This window comes from Myxine glutinosa, chromosome 7, assembly GCF_964187855.1.
Source record: "Myxine glutinosa chromosome 7, kmMyxGlut1.1, whole genome shotgun sequence".
NCBI lineage: Eukaryota > Metazoa > Chordata > Myxini > Myxiniformes > Myxinidae > Myxine > Myxine glutinosa.
The window spans coordinates 60,752,837-60,780,508 of NC_136267.1; the positions used below are offsets into that span (position 1 = coordinate 60,752,837).

General features: G+C 42.0%; 1 protein-coding gene across 1 annotated transcript in view; it reads right to left on the bottom strand.

Annotated features, from left to right (window-relative positions):
• LOC137431281 (uncharacterized) overlaps window positions 1-27,672 on the bottom strand; it is a 129,752-nt gene that overhangs the window by 4,479 nt on the left and 97,601 nt on the right. The window contains exon 8 of the mRNA XM_078781814.1: window positions 15,925-16,407. Within this exon, the coding sequence (XP_078637940.1) occupies window positions 15,925-16,407 (483 nt within the window). The remainder of the gene's footprint in view (window positions 1-15,924; window positions 16,408-27,672) is intronic.

The following is a 27,672-nucleotide window of genomic DNA, read 5'->3' on the forward strand; positions in this document are numbered from 1 at the left end:
GATTAATGGGGCCACGCTTGGCCGCAACAAGCAAGGACAGAGGAAGGGAAGGGACACGGAAACGTGCAAATAAGAGGGGATGGTTTAGCTAATGCAAATGGGTGTAAAGGTTAATAAAGAATGCACATTGCAGTTAAAACGTTGAATTAAAGAAAAAGAATGAGAAGCTGTTTCAAACATTAAATGGCATGAATGAAAAAATATTTGTTATACAAGAATGGAGAGATTTCAGAGCTTTTCCTGAAGCTACATTTTATTCTAATCACTCTCACCATTCCCTGAAGAAGTCTCCAAAAACCATTGCCATCTATATCAACACGTGACACCGGTAGTTCTTCCATTATTGAGAAGATAAATTAAAGTGTACTTTGTATTTCAGCCTGAAATCTTGCTCGAGAATCATAAGCTTTCTGCAAAAGTCTCTAAAAATGCAAAAACATTTACAGATATGGCAACAAATGATTCCGAGTCTTTCCTTAACGAGAAAAGTATTGGCAAGGTAATTACCCTGCTATCTGAGCACTTCCCTAATAATATTGTCATATCAAGTTTAAATCCAATAAACCTTGACTTGCTTCCTGATATTAGTCATATTCATCAGAAAGATGTCAAGTCAGCACTGGTTGTTGGTCGACGTTAAATATCCCACAAATAGCAGGTGAGGTAACGCCGGCTCCCTGAACAAATGACAAATCCCTGCCACCTTCAATCAAATGTCAGGCCTGGTCAGTCGGTTCGTGAAAGACTTGGCTCAAAACCATTCCTTGGCCAAACCCACAAGAAGGTGGGAATAGTTGGGGCTTATTAAACAAGTATTATATACACAGACACCTTTAAAGGATGTTTCTCATCAACAAGGGGTCATATTATTTTTGCATTGCTTTTGAATGATTTCATGGAAATTAAAGAAAATGCAAAAATAAATGTCAAAATTGCTTTGGGAATGTTCATAATTGCTCATAATGTTTGGGAACATTGGGAAAGTTTCACTGAATAACTTTAGCAACTCCTGAAATCACATATCAGGGCATTGAAGAGTTGAAGTCGAGGAAGGAACTTTTCGGTACATGTGTATAATGGTAACAAATGCAAAAACAAACTCCATTTTTACCTTTATTTACGCTTACTCAGTTGTTTGCAAATAAAAAAAACAGTTAAGGACAGTAATGCATTCGACCATAAATTATAAACTTGTCAGGACAATTGATGGAAACTTGAGGAACACATTTGAGGAACGTTTTAAAGTCCATGAAGTGAAGGAGCTCAATTTCAAAGACAGTTATCTCTCTTAAAGCAATGAAGAATTTTATTACCGCCACCATTGAAGGTGGACGGAGGTTATGTTTTCACACGTCTGTCTGTTTGTCACTGGCCCACACGTCACAATTCCAAACCGATCGTCATGAAACGTCATCAGGTTGTATAGAGGTCGTCACAATTGAGAACCCCACAGATTTTGAGGTCAAAGGTCATCTGGAGGTCAAATTTCTAAAATCGCCATTTTTATTCCGAATTGAATTGAAAATTGAACAATATTTGCATATTGGGTCACTGAATTGGTAAGTCAACTATTTTTTAGGTCAAAAGATCAATGACCAACTAAAGGTCAAACCTCTAAAATCATCAATTTCCATCTGGAAAATCATCAATTTTCATCCGATTAACCGGAAAATTAAAGAGCAATTGCATAGCGCATCAATTAATTAGGAAAGCAACTATTTGAGGTCTAAAGGTCAAAGGTCAACTCAAGGTCAAATTTATAAAATCATCAATTTTCATCCGATTGGTCTGAGCTTTGATTAAAATCGTCAATTTGAATCCAAATGAAATGGACAAGTTGATGTATCCATGGCAACGTTTGGGGGAGGGAGAGGGTTTGGAGTGGGGTGGATTTTGCAAGTATCGTGCTCTTTTTGCTTTGTTTCTTTGTTTGTTTGTCTGTGAGCAGGATATCTCAACAAGTTATGGATGGATTCATATGAAACCTGTCGGACAGGTTGGGTATGTGACAAGGACGAAATTATTTGATTTTTGTGAAGATCCAGATCTGGATCGGGATTCTCGAATTTTTAAAAGTGATTCGTCACCATTGAGTGATCGGGCCAAAAGCAATAAATAGCACGATATTTTAAAAAGTTATGGACGGATTCGGATGAAACTTGGTGGATGAGTTGGGCAAGTGACAAAAACAAGTCGATTAGATTTTTGTTCAGGTCCGAATCCAGATCTGGCCTATCAGTGGGATAGAAAACGTAAACTGTTCAGCCTGGTGGAGGTATACGTTCTCTATCGAGTACTGTTCCAGTTTAATATGTAACCGCTTAATACATAAAAAAAATGCAGTGACAGGTGCGAAGCAGGTTATAGAACAAGGCTACAGCAAAAAGCAAAATTAGCATGCAAAATGGTTATGAGAGGTTGTGCAGTTTTACAAAGGGAGGTGCAGCCACTTGAGGAATTTGTTTAAAAACAGCGTTCACGATGTTCAAAACAGAATTCTCTTCCAAAAAATATCTTCCAAACAACTTCAGTATTGGAACGTCTTCAACTCAGATATGATACAAACATTGATTATTTTATTTATTTATTGTTCTTAAGTATTTTTCAGTCTCTAAGTGCTATCTTCAAAAACTAAAAGAAACATGTAATTGTGGAAGTCATGATGATAGGCTCGTGGAAGAGTTCATTGGTTGGTGACAAGGCCAATCACTGGGTACAATGACTGTCCCATTAATAATGTCTCGTGTTGAACTCATAATATACCAGGTGGTATGATTTGTCTCATTTAATATGTCGTTATTTCACAGTGATTTCGTTGAATGAAGAGTATAGTTATGTTGTGGTTACATTTCCCAACATCCCACTCGTACACATCTTTATGGATGAAAAACTACGTTCATGAGCCAACTGTATTAAAATGGAACAAACGTTTAAAAAGTACATTTTCTTGAATGAGGAACTGTGAACATGTACACAGATGAAGCACCAAAGTAGAGCGAGTATGGAGTACATAGTGGATGTTTGTGTGTTTGTGTTTATGTCTGTGTGCATGTGTGTATGTTAAATGTATGTGTATGTCTGTGTGTATGTATGTATATTTATGTATGTGTGTGTGCGCATGTGTGTATGTACGTGTGTGTGTGCGTGTGCATGTCTCTGTGTTTATACTTGTGTATTTATGTGTGTGTGTCTGTGTGTGTGTGTGTGTATATGTGTGTGTGTGCATGTGTGTGTGTGTATGTCTGTGTGTGTGTATGTGTATGTGTGTATTTATGTATATGTGTATGTCTGTGTGTATGTATGTATGTGTATTTATGTATGTGTGTCCATGTGCGTGTGTGTGTGTGTGTGTGTGTGTGTGTGTGTGTGTGTGTGTGTGTGTGTGTGACTCTGGGTGATGTACAGTTTGGGTGACATACAGTTTGGGTGATGTACAGTCAGCCCAGATGTGGCATACCATGTGCGCATCCCAACATGTTGCATGATGCCAGCCAACCACATATTGAAGGAAACATGAAGTAATCTGCAGTCATGTCTTTGCTTCTCAAACCCTGTCCCGACCCTCCCTTACTCTTCTCTCACCCCCGTCATCACAACATTCAAATAACAGCTTTTTTGTGCTCAAAAACGTTTTCCCATTGCTTCAGCCAATCTGTGGAAAGATGTTTTTCCCAAACATTGAGATCTTTCTGTTGAATAATTATTGATTTCCTTGGAAAGCATATTTTACTAAACACTGCATAACAAACTGGATACAGAATATACCTGTCCAGTGTGTATCAAAAGTCAATCAGGTGTGCAGTGTGAATGCAAGTGTGCAGGTTAATTATATTTTGTTTTGTTTCATGGCATATTTGCAGTGCACTGTTCAAGTCTTTTGTTTCCTGTGGTGGGAAGAGGGGTTGGGCAGGTGTCACTTATCACTTTATAAAGTCCTGATTTAATTATTTCATTAAATTGCTGGATAGGCCATTTCTCTGGATTTAATTCCAGCATCTGAAACATTGACAGACAATTAATATTAAAGGTTGACACCAAAACACTTATGTTCAGATAATAAAGAAATAAGATTATGTTTTATAACTTATCACATTATTCTCAAAATGTGCAAAAAAGATGAATAATAAGATAATGATAGATTAGACAAGTGAATGACAAAACCAACCTCCTTTAGAGACCTCCGGGCATCAGTTGGGGGAGTGATTCGTTCGGGCTGACCTGTTTGGCATTCCTATCTGCACACATAGCTCTGCATACTATGAGATCCCAGGTTCTAATCCCATACATTTTGTCCATTTCCACGCATGTCCTTGCATTTCATTTAAAAGTACACTGCTATTGTCCGTTCCCTGTAGTTGATGCATGTGCAGGTTCCTCCATCCAAGTGCATGAAAGACTCGTCTCTTAAAGTAAAGTATAACAGAAGTTAAAGAAGCAAGTTGATAAAGTAGTGTAGAAACTCGCAGTTAGGCCACGTTTGGCTGTATAAGTATGCATTCTGCCTCTGCATACCTATTGGCATACCACTCACATGAATGAATCAATCAGGGTACACTCTGGCCTAACATAATAACAGTGCAAAAAGCTCAAGAATGTTGGAAATCTAATCTCAACAAATGTAATGCAATCAAACAGGAAATGCACCTTCAATTGCTGGCCCAAATTTTAGTAAATCCTTTGTGCCAGTTACAATAAATACGAGGACTGCATTTGCTGACAACAGCATGAATGCCAGAACTGGTACGCCCCATGGGCCCGGAGCCTTAGCTCAGGAATAAACTTGGTTCGGCGCCAACCGCCCTGGCACGGCACCGACGCTGTGACAGGTGGGCTGCTCAGGCCTGAGAGGGTGGGACCATGCCAGGGTAGACATGTTGGCGTCGGAAGAACATGCTTTCAGTCACGTCACTTTGCTTGTGGCCCCAATATTTAGGTTTTTGAGGGCGGTCAAAGGGCGGCATGTTCGCAAGCATTCGTGATAGTGCTTTCTGGAGAGACGAGCGTTGCTTGAAGGAGGTGCTATTTATCGTCGGTGTTATGGCTCTCAAACAAAGCAAGGTTGGTCAAAGGGCTGACAAGCATGAAGAGCTAGCTCGACACAGAGAGAAAGAGACAGACAGAGACACACACAAAAAACCCAGAAAACAGCAAGAGTCAAGTTGCGAGGAATATGAATTCAAGCAAAAGATACAAATAATAATCAGGGAATTAAACAGGAACAAAGTATAATTGATCAAATTTGTCACCCAAAAAGACAACATATTTATCATAAAATGTCAATTAATCTTCAAATATATTAAATTATATGTTTCCGTTAGTCACGTCATGGTGAGACATCGTGGGACGATTGGGCATCTCAACTTACCCCAATTGCAATGAAATTGCGGCCTTGAAGTTTCCAACATGTGAAGTTACTAGGATTATCCATTTTACAAACGTCATCATGTAGCCATGACGTCATCACATTAAATTCCTCATCCCGCTGACGTAAAAACAACCACTTGAGGAGGCATACATCCTATCATTGTGCAAAGACATCTTTGAGAGAGCTGAAGCTTATTATGACGTAATGGTGATGCATAAAGAAACTAGAACGGCACTTAGTAGAGAGCATACCTCCGCCAGGTGAACAGTTTACGTTTTGTATCCTAGAGTAGATTAGAAAATCACAACACAGAATCACATTTCATCAAAATCATCTGTCCACAAGTTTTTGAGATATCCTGCCATATATCGTTTTTGGCCCGACCTCCCAATGGTGACGAAACAGTTTAAAAAAATTATACTAACCAGATCCGCATCTTCACCACAATTGAATCGATTCTTCCTTGTTACACACACAACCTCTCACCAAGTTTCGTCCAAATCCATCCATAACTTTTTGAGATATCCTGCTATGTATCGTTTTTTGGCCCTATCTCCCAATGGTGAAGATTCACTTAAAAAATTAAATAATTCTCATAACCGAATCCATATTCAGATCTTCACCAAAATCTAATCATTTCGTGCTTTTCACATACGCTACCTCTCCGCCAAATTTTGTCTGAATCCATCCACAACTTTTTGAGATATCTTGTTTACAAACAAACAAACAAACAGACAGACAGGGGTGAAAATATAACCTCCACCCACCTTTGGTGGCGGAGGTAAAAATATGCTTTCGGTAACATGCAGATGGGGAACTGCAATTAGTAGGGAAGGATTTTTGGGGGTGGTTTATTTTTATATGGGTTCAAAATGTTTAGGATCGATCAACTGAACAAGCATCAAGCATTTTTTTTTGTTTTTTTGTATACTGAATCGAGGCTCATGAAAGAGCTAACATTTATTTCACAAACAAATCAACCAGACAAACAAAATATATAAAAAGAGGGAGCGGAAGACAAGATGGGGAGAGAAGGGGAAGGACACAAACATAACATTTGAGAGCAGGGAGATGTGTGGGAGGGAGAGAGCTTGGGGGGAGGAGGCGTGGGAAGGGGGGAGGGGGTGGAAGAAGTGTAAAACACAAGGACACCAAGGACTTCTGTCCAAGGACCAACGACATCAGTTGGTATTTCAAAAAAGTGGATTTGGGGTGAAATTAGCGGGGGTAGAAAAGATCAAGGTTTTGGATGGGGGAAGATAAGAGATGGTGGTGAACAGCTGTTTTAAAGACCTGGAGGGTGGAGTGGGATTGAAGAGAGTGAGGGAGTTTGTTCCAGAGGCGGGAGAAAAGAGGAATGAAGGAGTGAAGGTGAGCAGAGAGTCTTGATTTTGGTAGTTTAACCATAAGGGGGTTGCAGGCAGATCTTGTGCGACCTGTAGGAATATTTGGGGGACAGAGCTTAGAGAGAGCTGGGGGGGGGGGGGGCAAGGTCAGAGAGGAGTCGGTAGAAGATGGAAAGACCACCAACCTGCCTGCGGTGAGTGAGTGAAAGGCCCTTGGAGTTAGCTTCATCGCGGGAGATTCCAATGATTCTGAACGCTTTGGTTTCAACAGCGTGAAGACGAGCTAGTTGTGAGGCAGGAGCACCAGCCCAGAGGGGAGAGCAGTATTCCATTGAGCTGCGGATGAAAGCCTTGTATGTGGTGAGGAGCTCAGGTGTGCCAAGGAAGGACTTCGCACGACGGAGGATGCCCAGTCGGCGACTGGCTTTGGAGGCCAGATTTGAAATGTGGTTTTCCCAGGAAAGATCATGGCAGATAGTGAGACCCAAAAGCTTGAGTGACAGAACTTCTTGGAGAGGATTATTCAGAAAGTGGATGGGAGGGTTGTGCAGTCGGTCTTTTCGGAGAGACATCGTAAGAGTGTGAGATTTGTCAGGATTGAAAGACATGTTCCACTTGTTTGCCCAGTCTGTGATTTTGTCCAGGTCTGCAGAGAGTGAGGAGGCTGCAGACTGCCGATCTGAGGGATGAGGAATGGAGCGGCAGAGAGTGGAGTCATCAGCAAAGAGATAGAGAGGATTTTCAAGAGAGTCAGAGAGATCATTGATGAAGACCAGAAAAAGCACAGGGCCCAGAACACTGCCTTGGGGAACTCCAGCCTGAACAGGAAGGGGCGATGAGAGAACCTCATTCAGGGCCACACGTTGACTACGACTAGAGAGGAAGTCCGCCGGCCATGCGTGGAGATTTCCATGGATACCAAAGGAGGAGAGTTTGGTGAGCAGAGCGGGGTGCCAGACCGTATCGAAGGCACGTGATATGTCAAGGGAGACAGCTCTAATTTCCTGTTTGGCATTGAGGACCTCCATCCATTGTTGAGAAAGCAGAAGCAGCATGTCCAGAGTAGAGTGACCAGGTCTGAATCCAAATTGATGGTCAGAGATCAAGCCATTGGAGAAGAGGAAGGATTTCATATCTGAAGCAATGATGGATTCCATGACTTTGCTGATAATTGGGAGAAGGCTGATTGGTCTGTAGTTGCTAGGATCTGTTTTTGCACCTTTTTTGTGAATAGTGAATTTGTAATAGTGACTGAACTAAAAAAAAAAGATGGTGTAAATCAAAGCATCCTGAAAGATCAAAAATGACAAAAGAGTGCAGGTCAATCGCATCATAAGCATGTGACTAGCATGGCCAATATTGTCTCCAACGGTTTGAATTTGAAGAGCTCCTGCTCATAAAGGTGCCGTTTTTCAAAACCGCACTAAGCAGGGCATTTCTTAACCCTCCATTAGTGTGCCGGGGTATCTCAAACCCCTTTTGCATCTTACTAACCATGTCCAAAGCCACACTTTGTCACTAACGGGGGATTCAGGAGGAATTTCCTCCTCCCCATGGATGTCAACCTATGTAATGGGGATTGTCCGTGCTCCTATCCTTTTAATTGCTAAACATCAAGCAAGTAAGCATCACATACCATTTTTAGTCTTTGGTATAACAATGATGGTACAGATAGATGGCATGACATCATCATAAACCATACACGATCCCCGCTGTGTTAAAGTGGAAGGAGTCAGAATATTGCGGAGTCTCCCAAAGCTAACGGAAGTAGCTAAAAAAAGCCAACAGGACAAAATTGGGCGGTAAAAACAGCAAATAAACAAACAAGAAGACGTCATGCAGAGCATGATACTTGCAAAATCCACCCCTCCCTCATAAAAAAAAGTTGGCATGGATACATCAAATTGTCCATTACATCAACATTTAAATTGACGATCTTAATCAAATCTCGGGTCAATTGGCTTAAAACTTATGATTTTTCATATGAAAATTGATGTTATAAGTTTGACCTTGAGTTGACCTTTGACCTCAAAATAGTTGCTTTCCCAATTCAGTGATGTACTATATGATTGCTGTTTAATTTCCAAGTTAATTGGATGAAAAGTGATAATTTTTCAGTTGAAAATTGATATTAGAAGTTTGACCTTGAGTTGATCTTTGACCTTTTGACCTCAAAATCATTGGTTTCCCAATTCAGTGAGGTACTATGCAATTGTTGTTTAATTTTCAAATCAATTGGATGAAAATTGCTGATTTTGGTAGTTTGACCTTCAGTTGGCCTTTGACCTAAAAAAATAGTTTCCTAATTCAATGACTCAATATGCGAATGCTGTTCAATTTTCAAGTCAATCGGATGAAAATGACAATTTTATAAATTTGACATCAAGATGCCTTTGACCTCAAAATCAATAGGCTTCTCCCTTATGACCAACTCTACCATCTGGTGAGGTTTCGTGAAGATCAGTTGCATAAGACCAAACAGGCAGACAGACAAACAGACAGAATAATGCATAAGACCAACCAATATACTTGAAAAAGCTTCGATTTTGCATGTAAAAAGGACAAAAACATAAGGAAACTACTTAAAATGGAAAGCAAAAAGAAACCTGAGTGTATGGGCCTATCACTTCGCCATCGCCGACAGGTAAGTTGGCTCTGCCTTTTTCCACCTCCTTTCTGGATTTGCACCCTCTGCCCTCTTGGTGCTTTGCTCCCTCCCAGGTATCTGCAGGATGCATGCGGTATACCAACAACTGCCTCCTCGTGAAACACACCAAATCAAGAACCACTGCTCACCTCCACTCATTTGTTCCTCTTTTTTCCTGCCTATGGAACTGCCTTCCACACTCTCTTCAATCTCGTTCTTCTCTCCAGGTCTTCAAGACAGCTGTTCTCCACCATCTCAGATCGTACCCAATCCAAAAACCACGATCTTTTCTCCACCCGTTAAACCACCCACTCCACTCTCCAAATTTTGCTTCTGTATCCATCTTGTCCATCCATTGTGTTCCCTCCTAACCCCTCAGCCCTCATCATTACCTGCATCCCTTGTTTGTCCATCTCCATCCATTTTCTCCCTTTGCCCTGCTGTGTGCATTTCCTCCTTCCCCCTCTGCTGTTCCTTTTGTTATGTTGCGTCCTGATCCGTTCTGTGTTCGAGCTCTTCCACGAGCCTTGACTCTGTATAGAAAACAAACAAAAAGGCCAAAATATAAGAAAACTCGTGAAATTGGAAAGTAATATTGATGGAAAAAAAATGGGTCGGCGAGAAATAGTCAATCGGAAAGCCGGAAACGGATATAAAAATTTTACACACAAAAATCCCATCAAAGCGTGATCTTCCAGTGGTTACACAGCATAAATGATTGTTTGAACAGGCTGGCATGATAGCCTCGAGGTTTGCACACTCGCCTCCGAGCTATCTAGCCTGGGTTCATATCTCGCCAAGGTTTAAATGTCATCCTGGTGACATTGATGTCTCAGAGCGAGGCATCAATATATGTGCCGTCCCTCAAAGTGTTGCCAAATTGGGCTTCCCATCCACTAGCATCAGTAAAAATCCTACAGTGTCTTTTGTGAAAAGGAGGTGAATTATCGCCGACGCCCTGAACAAATTACAAAAATTCCTGCCCGAATGCCCAGGGGCACTGCATCAGTAGCCACAGCCGCACCTTAGCAATGATGAACTACCAGACCCGATTCAGAATTGAATCCCAGGCCACATGCATTCGCCAACAACCACAATCTGCTCAAATCTGCTTCTGGCACAGAAAACTGAAAAAAAGGTATTTTTATACAGTTGGCAAAAAAACCCCAAAAGACCACAAAGCACCCTATACTTGGGTAATTACCTTGTGAAAGCGGTGAGATTGTGTTCAAATATAGCAAGTTTTGGAAAGAGTTGGAAAAGTCACTTTGGTCGTGAAACCGAGGAATGCGTTGTAATTTAAGAGAGCAGAACGCATTTTCATTAATACGCTCTGGACCGAGAGACCTCGAGGGCAATGTTTTCTAAGGTGGACTCATCTGAGGTGTCATCTAATCTCATCTCAATCACTCACAATCAATAATCTAATCACTAATATCAATCACTCATCTAATCTCATCTTAGGTGGACGAAGGTTATATGTTTTCACCCGTTTGTCTGTCTGTCTGTGAGCAGGATATCTCAAAAAGTTATGGACGGCTTAGCATGAAACTTGGTGGACAGGTTGGTTGTGCTACAAGGAAAAACTGATTCGATTTTGGTGAAGATCCGAATCCGGATGAGAGTTTTCTATTTTTTAAAGTACTTCTCGACCATTGAGAGATGGGGCCTAAAATTCTATATAGCATGATATCTCAAAAGGTTGTGGACGAGTTATGACAAAACTTGGTGAATGAGTTGGTTTGGTGACAAGCACAATCTGATTAGATTTGGGTTCTGGTCCGAATCCAGATCTGGCCTATCAGTGGGATACAAAACGTAAACTGTTCAGCCTGGTGGAGGTGTGCGCACTACCGACTGCCTTTCTAGTTCGTGTTTATTTTCACACACGATGTAAAACACTTAACGGGGGGGGGGGAGGGGAGGGGGGGGGGGGGGGAAATAAATACTCTATTGCAAGTCTTGCTTGTTTGCATTTACATTAAATACAAGGCTAACATGTAAGTTGTGTGACAGGGTAATTACACTTGCATTGACGGGGCTTTCGTCTTTTATTGAGCCATGAATCCCATATAATTTTCTCCCCTTGGGGATGTACGTATATGCATATGCAGTTGCAGTTCTGAAAAACGAAATTCAACACAAGTACAGGTCAGAGTAGACTTGAGGATAAAAAAAACACTTTGGGGTTAAGTCCACCTTGCCCCCACCGACATCATCACACAATAAAATACTTTCGATAAAACAAAGGGAACGGAGAGTTTTGGGAAGGGAGGGCGCTTGTGGAGAAAAGAGAGAGAGAAATAAAGAAAAAGTTGGAAGGTGATGGAGAATGAGGAGGACGTATGGGAGTAGGGGTGTGATTAGGTGGTGGGGAAGAGAGGATGGGGAGGGGGTGGACAGGTTGGTTGTGTCGGTTGTGAAGGGGAGTCAGAACCTTCACTATTTTGTGCACCTTATATTAATATGGCCCACAAGTACATTTTTGCACAAGTCTTTAGCAAAGAAAAAGAGCTTACCTGGAATGCTTCCAATGGGAGTGCCCAAAATGGTTTGAAAAAAAAAAGAAAAGGCTGTAGTTTGCAAGTACAGTACAGTTGGACCGCGCTATTCGCGGGGGATACGTTCTCGGAAAATTCCGTGAATTGCGAAACTGCGAATGGCAGGGCATTGTTTCAATTGAAAAAGGGGGATTGGTTCCCGAATACCAAAAATCCGCGAATATCGAGCAACAAACCGCGAATGGTGAGGCAAAATCCCCAAATGGTGAGGCAAATCCCGTGAATGTCGATGATAATCCGCAAGTGTCGATATGAAAATCCCGCGAATGTTGATGAAAATCCGCGAATGCATGCCGTGCCATTGTTTCAATGGGGAAAAGGGAGACAGGTAATTGTACTAATAGATACGGTGGAGTGTTTTCATTCTGTACAGCAACTCACGGGGATAACGTGTTATGCAGCTGGTGGAATATCCCGCAAAGCTATCCACAGTGTGAATGACGGGATATCCCACGAAAGCCATGAAAGCGCGAAGCACAGCACAGTGAATGTAGAAGCAGGTCATGTTCGTGGCTCGTAGAAGATGTTTTTTGCGTATGTCCAGCTGCTTTGTGTATGGCTTGTGAAAGATGGGTTTTATATAACTGGGTCAAGCTAACGCCTCGTGAAAAGAAAAAATTGCGCCCCCGAAAAACCGTGAAAAAAAAAAAACCCACAAATTCGCAGGACATGGACACAAATAGAAAAAAAACCCCGCAAATTCGCAGGATACTTTTCCACGAATAGAGAAACAGGTCGCATTTTATCAACCACGTATTTTGAATGACGATTCGTGGCCCTGAATGGGTTTCTCTCATCTCCTCTTCCTGTTCAGGCTGGAGTTCCCCAAGGCAGTGTTCTGGGCCCTGTGCTTTTTCTGGTCTTCATCAATGATCTCTCTGACTCTCTGGAAAATCCTCTCTATCTCTTTGCTGATGACTCCACTCTCTGCTGCTCCATTCCTCATCCCTCAGATCAGAAGTCTGCAGCCTCCTCACTCTCTGCAGACCTGGACAAAATCACAGACTGGTCAGCAAGTGGAACATGTCTTTCAATCCTGACAAATCTCACACTCTTATGATGTCTCTCCGAAAAGACCGACTGGACAACCCTCCCATCCACTTTCTGAATAATCCTCTCCAAAAAGTTCTGTCACTCAAGCTTTTGGGTCTCACTATCTGCTATGATCTTTCCTGGGAAAACCACATTTCAAATCTGGCCTCCAAAGCCAGTCGCCGACTGGGCATCCTCCGTCGTGCGAAGTCTTTCCTTGGCACACCTGAACTCCTCACCACATACAAGGCTTTCATCCGCAGCTCAATGCAATACTGCTCTCCCCTCTGGGCTGGTGCTCCTGCCTCACACCTAGCTCGTCTTCACGCTGTTGAAGCCAAAGCGTTCAGAATCGTTGGAATCTCCCGCGATGAAGCTATCTCCGAGGGCCTTTCACTTACTCACCGCAGGCAGGTTGGTGGTCTTTCCATCTTCTACCGACTCCTCTCCGGCCTTGCTCCCCCAGCTCTCTCTGGGCTCTGTCCCCCAAATATTCCTACAGGTCGCACAAGATCTGCCTGCAACCCTCTTATGGTTATACTGCCAAAATCAAGACTCTCTGCTCACCTTCACTCCTCTTTTCTCCCGCCTCTGGAACAAACTCCCTCACTCTCTTCAATCCCACTCCTCCCTCCAGGTCTTTAAAACAGCTGTTCACCACCATCTCTTATCTTCCGCCATCCAAAACCTTGATCTTCTCTACCCCTGCTAATTTCACCCCAAATCCACTTTTTTGCAATACCAACTTCTTTCCTGGAAGTCCTTGGTGTCCTTGTGTTTTATACTTCTCCGCCCCCCCCCCTTCCCACGCCTCCTCCCCCCAAGCCCTCTCCCTCCCACATATCTCCCGATGTCCCTGCTCTCAAATGTTGTGTTTGTGTGCTTCCCCTTCTCTCCCCATCTTGTTTACTGCTCCCCTTTTTGTATACTTTGTTTGTCTGTTTGATTTGTTTGTGTGATAAATGTTAGCTCTTTCACGAGCCTCGATTCTGTATACAAAAAACAAACAAAAAAAAACGTGAATACGCGGAACCCGTGAATAGCGGAACCACAATTAGCGGGGTCCGACTGTATATACAAGTACCATAATATACACAAACATAGAGTTCATATAGTTTCATAAACACATACAGTATAGAATAAAATATGTAAATCAGTAAGGGCATTTAGGGCCTATACACATATTGCATATATAAAATGGTGGATTTATTGACCATCATCCTTTCCATCCATTTTCCTTCTTTCCCATTTGTCTCCCATCCTCCAAAGCTGCCCTTCCCTTTCATCTCAGCCCCCTACCCCCCCCCCCCCCTAAACCTATCTTCTGTTCCCTTTCATTTACATTCCTCAATTCTATTTTCCTCAAAACACAAGGCTATCCTGCCAAGCAAGGTAGCAGCCATTTCTTTGTGTTCTGAATATGTAGATGACACCTAATCCTGAAATACCTGTAAAATACACGGTAATATCAGATAAAGCATAAATTGTCAAGCTGGCCTTTTTCCTCATATGGAAAACTCTTATCCTCATATGGAAAAAATAAAATAAAATACATGTCAAAGAATGCAGAAAACTGGTGATGATGAAGTACACTTCCAAAAAAGAGAAGTCAAAATCCAGAGCTGGAAAAAGGTATTTCCAAAAAGTTCCATTAATTAATTAATTTTCCCTGGTCTCAGAACTGGAAATCAGTTTAAAAACCAAAAAAAAAACAAAGCTCTTCTCCTTCTGATGTTTTATTGAGCAAATAACATAGTGAAGCCTCATGTGAGTTGCTGTACGTTTAGTGTGATGTGCATAGACAGCGCCCTCTGCCGACTCACTTCAACAAAAAAGCCAAGTTTGCTGATTATGTGGTGTATAAACGTTTACAAAGCTGTAGCTAATGCTAAATCACTCCCAGGCCTGCCGCTTTATAAGTAGTACAACGATGCTTCAAGTCCGATATGGACTTTTGCTTAAAACTGCATTCATGTTTAACCCTCCGTTAGTGCAGCGGGGTATCAGAAATCCCTGGCGATGTTGCTAACAATGTCCAAAGCCCCACCGCACTGACGGAAGGTTAAGGATGAATACTTTTGGAGGAAACTTGTATTTTAAAAAAAAATAAATGTGGGAATGGAAAATTGGCATAATCACATGGGTTTGCACGGTTCTACTGCACGTGCTGACAATCAAAATGGTGGTGAATGAGAAGACAAGGAGGGTGGAACAGCGAATAACTATGAAACTTTGAACAAAGTCTGATGAAAATTCAATGAATGGCTACAAAGTACGAGACGGTTGCCTGTCAAGCTTATGTACAAACTTCGAAGCAAACAGCCGAAGTCAAATGTGAACCCTCACCATAGTCAGAGATTGGTCGGTTGAATATTGTGCAAAGCGGATGGAAAAAACATGGAACTTTGTGAATGGGCAGCTTTTTCTGTTGCCGATTCGTCTCATGGCAATTCATCGTTCAACATATGTGCAGCGTGTGCTGAGATCTCTTCCTTTCCTATATCTCGGATATACGTTCAGTATCTTATTATCTAAACATAATGCCACCAAGTCATATTGGGATCCATTATAAGTTGTCGTTTGATAACTTCCCAAAAGCTGCATGATTCATGCATGAGTACAGGTGAGAAGCCATGCAATAAATGAAAGGTGGTTAATTAGAAGCAGCGAAATGAACCCTTGCAAAAAAAGAAAAATAAATTTTCTCACATAATCTGATGAGTTTAATCAGATCTCATGAGAAATGCATAGTTTGTATTACTTTTTTTTGGAAGGGAAGACCTGATGAAAGAAAATGATGGGAATAAAGAGAAAATGATTGTCTTAGCACAAGGTAGGAACATGTTTGTAAAAAGATCAGCCTGATGGTTATTTGGCAGGAACAAGAGGGGAAGGTTTAGTCATGTACACAACGTATACACTGGGTTTTGCGGGACGCAAGACATCTCGTTTTTCCACCCGCAGAGCGCTCACCCACTCAGGGCTGTCCGCCTTCAAATCTTTCTTGTTGACGCCTTCTTTAAGTGTTGCCTCAATGGTACAATCAATGCTGTCATCTTTTCTTTCCATGGCATCCACCTTTGACCTGGTTCTCTCCCTAGGTGCCATAACTGACTGTGATTTGTCGATTAATAATAATGCATGCCCTGCTGCTTGCGTGACCCCTTTGTCATCGTCATCGGCCTTCGTGGCCGTTTTAGTGCTTGTATCAGCCCGAGAAATGGCAGCCACTGCTGCCTGTGGCCGCACCGCTGACTCGCCGTGGGGCCGATTAAGGCCTTCCGAATAACTGTGTGATGGGCCCAGGCGTGGAGGGGCTGGAGCTGGGCGTTTTCTGCCAACTGTTCCGTAGGTGAGACACGGAGCAGCAACCGAGCTTGATGAAACAGAAGCAGACATGTTGTAAGGGCGGCTAGGAGCTACCAGAGATGGACTAGTTGGTGCAGAGGTAGAAACCTGTGGTTTGGGGTTGGAGACAAGGATAATTATTTGCATTGTTTGAGGGATAATGGATGTTCAGTTTGAAGTATTGCAGCATCATGAATTGTTTCTTCATTGGCAATGTTATTACAGGTTAACTGTTAACATGAAACTATTTATTAACATGAAAAATTAACAATTGGCAGAATAGCTTTGCACGAGAAAAAGAACAATGTGATTGGTTTATAGGTACCATGTGACAGGAAGTAAAAAAAATATATGGAAATTGGGCAATTAAATAAATCCCAACGATGATATACATTTTGGACAATCTATTTATTATGCAAACAGTGGGAGAGGGAAGGGCAGTGTTGAATGAGACATTAAAAAATAAGAAAAAGGAGAGAAACCCTTTGTTACTGTTGTGGCCAAAAATATTGGCACCCTTGCACTTTTTTTCAAATAATGCACCATTTTTTCCAGGAATTGTTGAAATTAAAAAATATTTTCGTGTCCACATTTGTATTTCTTTGGTTTGCAGTGGAACAAAACAAAAAATGCTGAAAAAATTACTAAATCTTAGCTTATTCCTCAAAGAAATCCTAAAATGGCCTGGCCAATATTATTGGCACCTTTTAGAAGTTGTTAGAAATAATTAGATTTCAAGCAAGTTATTCTCCTTTACTTTGGAATTCAACTCTCCTGTGGTGAGTTGCAGGTGCCTGCAATATAAAAATCACTCATTCAACCAGTTTGAATAGAGAAAAGGAGTCATTCTGCTGTTTTGTGTCACTGTGTGTACCGCAATGAGCATGTAGAAAAGAAAGAAAACCAGAGAATTACATATGATCTGACAATTGTCTGAGGAGGTCAGACACAACATTGTAGCCAAGCATGGACAATCTAAAGGCTACACGTCCATCTCCAGAGACCATCTATTTGTGTCCAACGTACGCAATGTTATCAGAAAGTTTAAGGCCCATGGTACTGCAGCCAACCTCCCTGGACGTGGCCACAAGAGAAAACTTGATCAAATATTGCAGCGAAGGATTGTTCGAATTGTGGAGAAAGCACCTCGATCAACTGCCAAACAGATTCAAGCTGACCTCCAGACACAAGGTACGATAGTTCCAACTCGCACCATCCATCGCCAACTCAATGAAAGGGCAGGTGATTATGGAATGAGACCCAGGAGGACCTCACTGCTGAGAGAGAGACATAAGAAAGCCCGGCTGGAGTTTGCCAAAACACACCTGAACAAGGCAAAATCCTTCTGGGAAAATGTCCTGTGGACAGATGAGACCAAATTAGAGCTTTTTGGTAAAGCCCATCATCTCTATGTTTACGGGAAAAAAAATGAAGCCTTCAAAGAAAAGAACACCTTCCCTACAGTCATACATGGAGGAGGTTCAATGATGTTTTAGGGTTGCTGCGCTGCCTCTGGCACTTGGTGCCTTGAATGTGTGCATGGAATCATGAAATACGGAGATTCCCCAAGGCATTTTGGAGCGCAATGTTCAACCCAGTGTCACAAAGCTGGGCCTCCGTCGAAGGTAATGGGTCTTGCAGCAGGACAATGACCCCCAAACACACTTCAAAAAGCACCCAGGAATGGTTCAAGACAAAACGCTGGACTGTTCTGAAGTGGCCAGCAATGAGTCCAGATCTAAATCCCATTGAACACCTGTGGGGAGATCTGAAAACAGCAGTTGGGAGAAGGCACCCTTCAAATCTGGGTGAACTGGAGCAGTTTGCACAAGAAGAGTGGGCCAAACTGCTAGTAGAGAGGTGGAGGAAGCTCATTCATGGCTATAGTTATTTATTAGCGCTTGACTGCAGTTATTTTGTCCAAACACTGTGCTACCAAATAATAAGTCTAGGGTGTGAATAATTTTGTCAATGCCATTTCTTTTTATTTTCTGATTTAAAACGATATATTAAGTTCTGAATCAAAAACAAAGGTTCTGTAATATTAACAGTAAAATAAAGAATTGCAGAGACAAATACTTTCTGACTTATTTTTAGAGAAAATTGTGAGTTATTTTTTAAAAGTGCAAGGGTGCCAATATTTTTGGCCACGATTGTACGTCACTGAATCTCACCTTTATTTTCAGCAGGTAAGTTAAAGCAGGAACCACCTGAGGAAACCTCAACCCGTGATTGGGTTTATATATTTTTTGTCTCCAACATGCACTTAAGTCGATCACTCACTATTGGACGATGAGGCGGTCACTTCTACCTCTGTCTCCGTAACTCTACCACTCACTTCTCCACGTACCGCGACTCATTCAAGCCACATTGCCCCTCCCTATATAAATGTGAGCAAGTATACCTAAAGTTAATTTTTATGTACCGATGAAACTCTTTACTGTACTTATTACGTATCTTATTTTTCTGTTTTATGTAGTATAGAATTTTTATTTGTGTGCAAATATATCTTAAACTTAGTTTCTTCTACTGTATTACTTAGCATTATTCTTCCCCATTAAATTGTATAATTTGTGATTTTTTCAGACTTTACATTTGGAGTATTGGAGTGCTTGAATGTATCCCCCGTATTTGAGTTAATTATTATGGGAAGAAGCTGATCAGTTAACGACGTATCAGGTTAAGTTGTGCTTTCCAGGAACATAACCCCGACTTAAACTGATCATTCCAGGTACTAATATGCAACCTAATTACTTAATATGTTGCATTTATATTCATATGAGCTGAAGTACCTGGTGTTACCCGGGAAAATTTGATGCAATATGTATTTAAATATTAAGTCAGAATTGAAAATATCTTGGTAGCCCAGAGGCAGATCACTTACATGCAAAGTTCGTTTTCATGACCTAGGAATGCAAAATAAAAGAAAGTAAAGAGAGCGATAATTGCTTTGCAATACATGTCCCCTACCAAGTTTCAGTTCAATATCATCAAACACATCCCTTTATTTGGGCGGTGTATAATGCCGTGCTCTTTGCCGAAAATAATAATAATAAAATAATCCGATGTACATACATGAAGCAAAAACATGCGTACAGCTTGTGTGCAGATATAATATATTGTGGTTAAATACCTAGGATCATTGCAATTGCACTGGGCCTTGGACTAACACCCGGGCCAAGACCTAAGGCCTGCTGATCAGTGCAGCTTCATTTGGGGTGAAGTTAGGCCAGCTGTCCAGCAAATAGGTGTAAAGCAGTGGGGTGGAGTCAGGGCATCTATAAATTGACCCATGTAAAATATGTGATATTTTCTAAGTTCAAAAAGGGCATAACCATGAAAAATTGGTGGAACGCCCAAAACTCAAATTTGTCCTGTAACTTGTACTAAAACCATGTACGAAGTTTCCATTGAATATGCTAAAGGGTATGGAAAAAGGTGCAGAAAACCACAGGTGGGGTGGACGGACAGACAGACGGAGACAGAAAATAAAAATTGAGGAATTAACATATCAGTAGTTGAGTACGTGTAATTTCCACGCAACTGATGGAGAGGATTTGAAGAAGGGGAAAAACGCACCAAGCGAATATGCAGTTTCCCTTATTAGCTTGCATTCATATGACCTCAAAATATGATCTTCAAAACACATATTACTCGACCACTCCCAGGATTACTCGATGACTCAATAACTTCAATTTATCATCCAGGCACTTTCCCCAGGCCAAGTGTAACCGTGTGTGTGTGTGTGTGTGTGTGTGTGTGTGTGTGTGTGTGTGTGTGTGTGTGTGTGTGTGCGTGTGTGTGTGTGTGCTCCATTACGAGCCTTAGATCTTGTAAAAAAAACAAAAAACAAAACATAACCCTCAACCTTACTCTGGTTGAAAGAGGAGGCTATGCAAAATTTGGTAGCACTGGTTTCTGCAGGGTCCGAATGCATAAACGAACAAACAAACACTAACTTTCATATATATATATATATATATATATATCTGTACTGTATGTATGTATATATAATTATATATATATATATATATATGTACTGTATGTATGTATATTGTATATATATATATATATATATATATATATATATATATATATATATATATATATATATATATATATATATATATATATATATATATATATATACAGTGGAACCTTGACTTACGAGTGCCCCAACTTACGAGTGTTTCGAGATACGAGCCGTCGCTCGGGCGGTTTATTGCTTTGAGATGTGAGCCGAGATCTGAGTTACGAGCTTTCGCCACCCGGTCACGTGGTTATCTTGCCGTGCAAGTACAGTATCTCTGTCGTATAGCGCTGCATTTTTGTTTTCGCATGTTGGTTATTTTGAGTTTACGCCGCCAGGTGGGTTCTGGTCACGTGGTTATCTTGCCGTGCAAGTACAGTATCTCTGTCGTATAGCGCTGCATTTTTGTTTTCGCATGTTGGTTATTTTGAGTTTACGCCGCCAGGTGGTTTCTGGTCACGTGGTTATCTTGCCGTGCAAGTACAGTATCTCTGTCGTATAGCGCTGCATTTTTGTTTTCGCATGTTGGTTATTTTGAGTTTACGCCGCCAGGTGGGTTCTGGTCACGTGGTTATCTTGCCGTGCAAGTACAGTATCTCTGACGTATAGCGCTGCATTTTTGTTTTCGCATGTTGGTTATTTTGAGTTTACGCCGCCAGGTGGGTTCTGGTTACGTGGTTATCTTGCCGTGCAAGTACAGTATCTCTGTCGTATAGCGCTGCATTTTTGTTTTCGCATGTTGGTTATTTTGAGTTTACGCCGCCAGGTGGGTTCCGGTCACGTGGTTATCTTGCCGTGCAAGTACAGTATCTCTGCCGTCAACTTGTTCAGAGTGCCGGCGATAGCTCGCCTTCTCTTTGTGGAAAACACGGTACTGAGAAGAAGAAGAGGATGATGTGCTTGGATATAAAACACGCAATCGTCGAAAAACATGAGCGAGGTGTCGAGGAGGACGTATATAACGGCAGAGGAGAAGAGCATGCCAGGCCACAACTTGTGGATATAAAACACGCAATCGTCGTGTTTTATATAAAACTTGTGCTTGGATATAAAACACGCAATCGTCGAAAAACATGAGCGAGGTGCCGAGGAGGACGTATATAACGGCAGAGGAGAAGAGCATGCCAGGCCACAACTTGTTCAGAGTGCCGGCGATAGCTCGCCTTCTCTTTGTGGAAAACACGGTACTGAGAAGAAGAAGAGGATGATGTGCTTGGATATAAAACACGCAATCGTCGAAAAACATGAGCGAGGTGCCGAGGAGGACGTATATAACGGCAGAGGAGAAGAGCATGCCAGGCCACAACTTGTTCAGAGTGCCGGCGATAGCTCGCCTTCTCTTTGTGGGAAAACACGGTACTGAGAAGAAGAAGAGGATGATGTGCTTGGATATAAAACACGCAATCGTCGAAAAACATGAGCGAGGTGCCGAGGAGGACGTATATAACGGCAGAGGAGAAGAGCATGCCAGGCCACAACTTGTTCAGAGTGCCGGCGATAGCTCGCCTTCTCTTTGTGGAAAACACGGTGAGATCCTTAACATCCAACAACTAATGGGACGCAAACGGGGCGCCCAGTTTAGCGGTACACACATTGATGAATCACCCTGCCTGTGATTCACCCATGACAGGTTATAGCTGGGTCGGGATTCAAACCCAGGCTGGACAGTTTAGACTTTAGAGTCAAGTGTGCGTACCTCCAGTCCAGGCCATCCTGCCAACTTGTATGCTGCATACAGGTGAAATATAAAGCGCGAGATATTTTTATATATACTGTATATTTTTAAAAAAATTGGTGTGGTTTTTGGCGGGCTGGAACGGATTAATAGCATTTCAATGCATTTTAATGGGGAAATTTGATTTGAGAAACGAGCAATTTGAGTTACGAGCTCGGTCACAGAACGAATTAAACTCGTAAGTCAAGGTTCCACTGTATATATATATATATATATATATATATATATATATATATATATATATATATATATATATATATATATATATATATATATATATATATATACACAAAGAATTAAGTTAAGCACCCCTACACAACGAATTAAGGTAAGCACCCCCTAATATATATTCTTTGTGTATATGTATACATTGGCATATATTCTAAGGTATGTGAGATCAAATAATGATTGGTATGACATTAGCAATTATCCATTGATGAAATTGAGTGATCAAAGTGAAAAAAAGTGATTGGTTGAGTCAGTGATCCGATCACGTGGGTCCTACACACGTTATTGACGCAAAGATCGCTAGAGGTCTTCTCAGAACAATGACTGTACGTTAGAAAACATAAACGTCATCCACACTGTCCGTGATGGACCTATAGCTCCATACTTAAATCGAGGTGAAAATATGCCTAAAATTCCCAAAAATTTTCACCTTAAATTATTCAGAATAAAATATTGAAAACGGCATGATTGTTATGTTTTTATGTGACCATAATATCACTTCTCCAGAAAATATAGCAATATCATGGGTATATTACACTGTTTTGACGACAACAAACTTGTAATGTGCGAGGTTGTAAAAAAACGGGGGGGGTGCTTAACTTAATTCTTTGTGTATATATATATATATATATATATATATATATATATATATATATATATATTGTTGTGGATATGAGGATTGTGTTTTTTTAATGGTATCAGTACATTGTAAAATATCACCCTCCGTCCTCCAGTTGTGTATAAAGGTCAAAGTGCGTCCCGTAGTTAGGTCATATACAATCACGTTTAGCCAATCATAGATTCCCTGCTTGTTGGTAGTTATTTCCTTATTCTGTGTATTAGGCTAAGGCTTTTTCTTCCATTAATTGACACTCCATTGCACCGAATTCAAATAGATAGATCCCCTTTTATTCCCAAAGCCTCAATTGCCAACTGCATTCGCCGCAGCTGCTGGGCGGTTTTCACCGCGACTCCATTAGCCACGAGGTGGGCTCGGAGAAGAAGGGGGAGGAGCCGCCGAATCCAGGGCGTGGCCCGCCCATCGTCATCAAAAGGGTGGAGCCAGCGAGCCCTGACCAGCCAACCAGGGCTGGGGAAATACCATCACGGGCGTGGCGCGGGTGGATCTAAAAGCGCGTTATATAAGCGCGCGCGGAGGCCTTTGAGATGAGTGATGAGTTCTGGGTTCTGAGTACGAAGAGGTCCCAAGAAAGAGTTGCGCCAGAGACGGAGAGAGAGGAAGGGACCCCCCACAAAGAGTTGCGCCACTTAAGCAGAAGAGTCCACCAGAGTCAAAGGTGGTTGCGTCAAAGTTCTGAGTTCTAAGGAGCAGCTTTGGAGAGCGCACGGTGCACAGGAGTAGCTTCGCCGTGCAGTTTTAGAACCGCGGCGGTTTGGCGATCGCAGCTCGAATATTGATGGCGGCTGTCCGCTTCCAGCCCGACCGATCCCCGCTGAACCTTCTTCTCCCGCCAAGCCATCCACCTCCAGCGATCCGTTCCTGCCTTCATTTCCTCATTCGTGTGAGTCTGCCTTTTGTTTGTTCTGTCCTGGGTATTAATTAAGACTGTAATAGATAAGCTAGAATTTTCACTGTGTCCTTCTGGTCCGTCCCTCTTTCTGCATTATTTTATTATCCTTCCTTCTTCCTTGGTTTCTTTTGGTCCTGTAAATAGTAATAAATCATATTCGTATTTCAAACCTTTTTGCCTTCGTCTTCATCTTCTTCACATCCGTGTCGTCTTTGTCTTTTCCCTCATTGAATATCTGTGGCACGATTTGGCCAACGTTTCAGGATCGGGTTAGTCTTGTTAACGGTTCGGGCCGCGGCTGCCATCCGCTCGGCAAATTAACATCCCAATCCGCGGTCACGAACGAAGCTGCTCACCGGCCTTTTTGAAGGTCGCGGTGCAGCTTCAGGGACCACGTCAGTCAGCAATAATCGAGGGGACTAATCCCCCCTCAAAGGGGAACCATAGGCCGACGTTGGGTTCCGTAACAATATATATATATGTATGTATATATATATATATATATATATATATATATATATATATATATATATATATATATATATATATATATATATATATATATATATATATATATATATATATACATATCTATCTATAATTCCAGTAATCTCTGTCTGTACGTTTGTTTGTCTGTGACCGCTGTTTCTCGACAACCACGGGTCCGATATCTATCTATAATTCCAGCAATCTCTGTGTGTCTGTCTGTGTGTCTGTGTGTCTGTGACCGCTGTTTCTCGACAACCACGGGTCCGATATACTTGAAACTTGCCAGGTATATTGCTGGGGACCCGAGGATGTGCCTTTTCAAGGTTTGTAATTAATCGGACAAGTACCTACCGAGCTATGTCCAAAAAACGCTTCAACCAATCAGAGAGCAGCGAGCTATCACGTGTGCCGAACCGTTAATGCAATGCAAGCGTTAATGCGTTAATGCAAGGCTTTTCTTTTTTTCCCTCTTCTCTTTCTACTTTTCCTTGCGATTAAATTGCAAACAGCCAAAATACGTTGGCGCTAATTGAATAATTGGCCATTAACACTAAAATAATCGTAACTGCGATATGCCAACTTCCGGACAGTGCAGCCTTCCATGTTGTTGTTGTTTGCAGCAGCTGTTTGCAGCAAGGCAAGGCTTTTCTTTTTTTCCCTCTTCTCTTTCTACTTTTCCTTGCGATTAAATTGCAAAAAGCCAAAATACGTTGGCGATAATTGAATAATTGGGCATTAATAGATAGATAGATAGATATGCGATATGCGAACTTCCGGACAGTGTGCGCGTTACGAGCTGACCGCCATTACGGTACGTAATTCGATTTCTTATGCGCATTATTTCTCCCAATTCAGTCAGAGCGAAGGGCGGAAGCGAAGAGCGTTGTTATTTTTGGTTTACGGGCGTACGGGCGGGGTAGAGCGTACGGGTAGCGTTTTTTTTTTTTTTTGGCAAGGAACGGGCACCCACGTACGGGCAATGCCCTAGTACTTTTAACTTGCCAGGTATATTGCTGGGGACCCGAGGATGTGCCTTTTCAAGGTTTCATATTAATCGGACAATTACTTACCGAGCTATGTCCAAAAAACGATTCAACCAATCAGAGAGCAGCGAACGATCGCGTGTGCCGAACGTGGCGGGCACACTCTGCCTCGGATGGCACATTTGAGAGCGTATTCATTTATTTCACGTTTGCAAACTATGTTGGCGTTAAACTATGTTTTACAACTAATAAAAACGAATTTGCGATTCATTCGCTTTCCTGCGCGTTTGTGCACGCGATGGCGATTTCTTTACCAAACTCCGGAAGCCGTTCGCTTTGGACCAAACCATTGCATGTAAATAGAGGGGGGGGATTGTCACCACTCGCAAGCCGTTCGCTTTGGACCAAACCATTTCATGTAAATAGAGGGGGGGGGGGGATATAATTTTAGATATAGATATAGTACGGGCATGCCCTAGTATATATAATCGGGAGATTAAATCAGACGCGGACATAGCTTCAGGACTTCGATCTTTAATTTTTGACAAGCTTTCAACCAACAAAGGTCTTCTTCTGAGTCGGCCCCAAGTTCAACGACTGATTTAATCTTCCGATTATTTATTCAATGCAAATGAGACGCCCTGCTCGTACTGTGGAGTTTCTACTATTTCTCACAGTTATATATATATGTGTATATATATATATATATATACAGTATATATATATACTAGCAGAGGTACCCGGCTTTGCACGGGAGTGGGAGGAGGAGGGGAGGGGGAAGAGGAGGGGAGGGGAACGGGGGGGAGGGGGGAGGGGGAAGCGGGGGAGGAGGAGGGGAGGGGGAAGAGGAGGGGAGGGGGAAGAGGAGGGGAGGGGGAATGGGGGGGGAGGGGGAATGGGGGGGAGGGGGGAGGGGGGAGGGGGGAGGGGACAGGGGGGAGGGAAGGGTGCGGGGGTGCCCAGGGGAAGAAGGGCCCCTCCCCTCTCCCCCTCCCCCCCCCTTTCCCCTCCCCCCCCTCCCCTCCCCCTCCCCTCCCTCTCCCCCCTCCCCTCCCCCTTCCCCCTCCCCCTCCCCCCTCCCATCCCCTTCCCCCTCGTTCCCCTCCCCTTCTCTTCCCCCTCCCCTCCTCCTCCCCCTTCACACCAGGGGGGTTGACTCAGCCTGTCATCCCACCGAGGTCGGAAGTCGGAACTCATTGTCGTCAAATAAATGTAGCCTGTATGTTTCACTCTTTGTCACATGCCGTTGGTCCCATGTCAATCGGATGAAGTTGAAAAATTAACGTTACGAAGGTTCTCTGGGACGTACTGATTCCGAATAATGAAGTTGAAAAATTAACGTTCCGAAATACGCTAATTACGCTAACAGAAGCGCTGGAGGGAGCACTGCGCTCCCTCCCTTAGATTCCCTCCCTCTTCTGCTAGCGCTAATTACGCGTAACACACTAATTTTAAAACCCGAAGTTTTTTTAATTTTAAGGTGTGCTGTAGTCAGAAGCGCTAGAAGCGCTGCGCTCCCTCCCTTCGAATCCCTCTCTCTTCTGCTAGTGCTAATAATACGCTAATTTTAAAACCCGAAATTTTTTAAATGTTTATGTCTCCGTGACATTCCTGGGACCATCCCGAGTCGAACAGTACTTTCCGCTCGCAAATCCGTCCACGGGTTCTCGAGATCTTAGAGATCATAGATAGATCAGGATACAGACACAGAGGCCAACTCTACTTTATATATATAGATATACAGTATATATATATATACAGTATATATATATATACAGTATATATATATATACAGTATATATATATATACAGTATATATATATATATATATATATATATATATATATATATATATATATATATATATATATATATAAATATATATAATTATATATATATGTGGGGGTTCAGACCCTCCCCCCTTGTGTTCTATTATTGTTTGACCTATTACCAAGTATAAACAAGAATATGTTCTGTTTTTGATTGATTTCTGTATACTCATAATACTTTCATGTTCTTTGGAAACCTGTTATCCCAGTATTAGGCTAAAGATGTTGCTCAATTACCAAAAATAACTAATTTGTATATGTTGCTTTGTAAACCTTATCCATTATATTTCCTGTTAAAGAATTAAGTTACTGTGATGGCATGTTCTCTTACTGTCGAAATATTCCTTTGGAAACTTGTTATAAAAAGTTATATGCTTTGTAAATCCAGACCCTGATGATATAATCCCTCTGTGAAGACCAACCTATCTTTTCCAGTCCCCGTTGAAACTGTTAGATCACTTTCATGCATGACATTTTTTACGACCTGCTGAACTCTCCCCCAAAAACCAGGACTCTGGAAAATCGTCAACATGTTGTTTGACCCTTA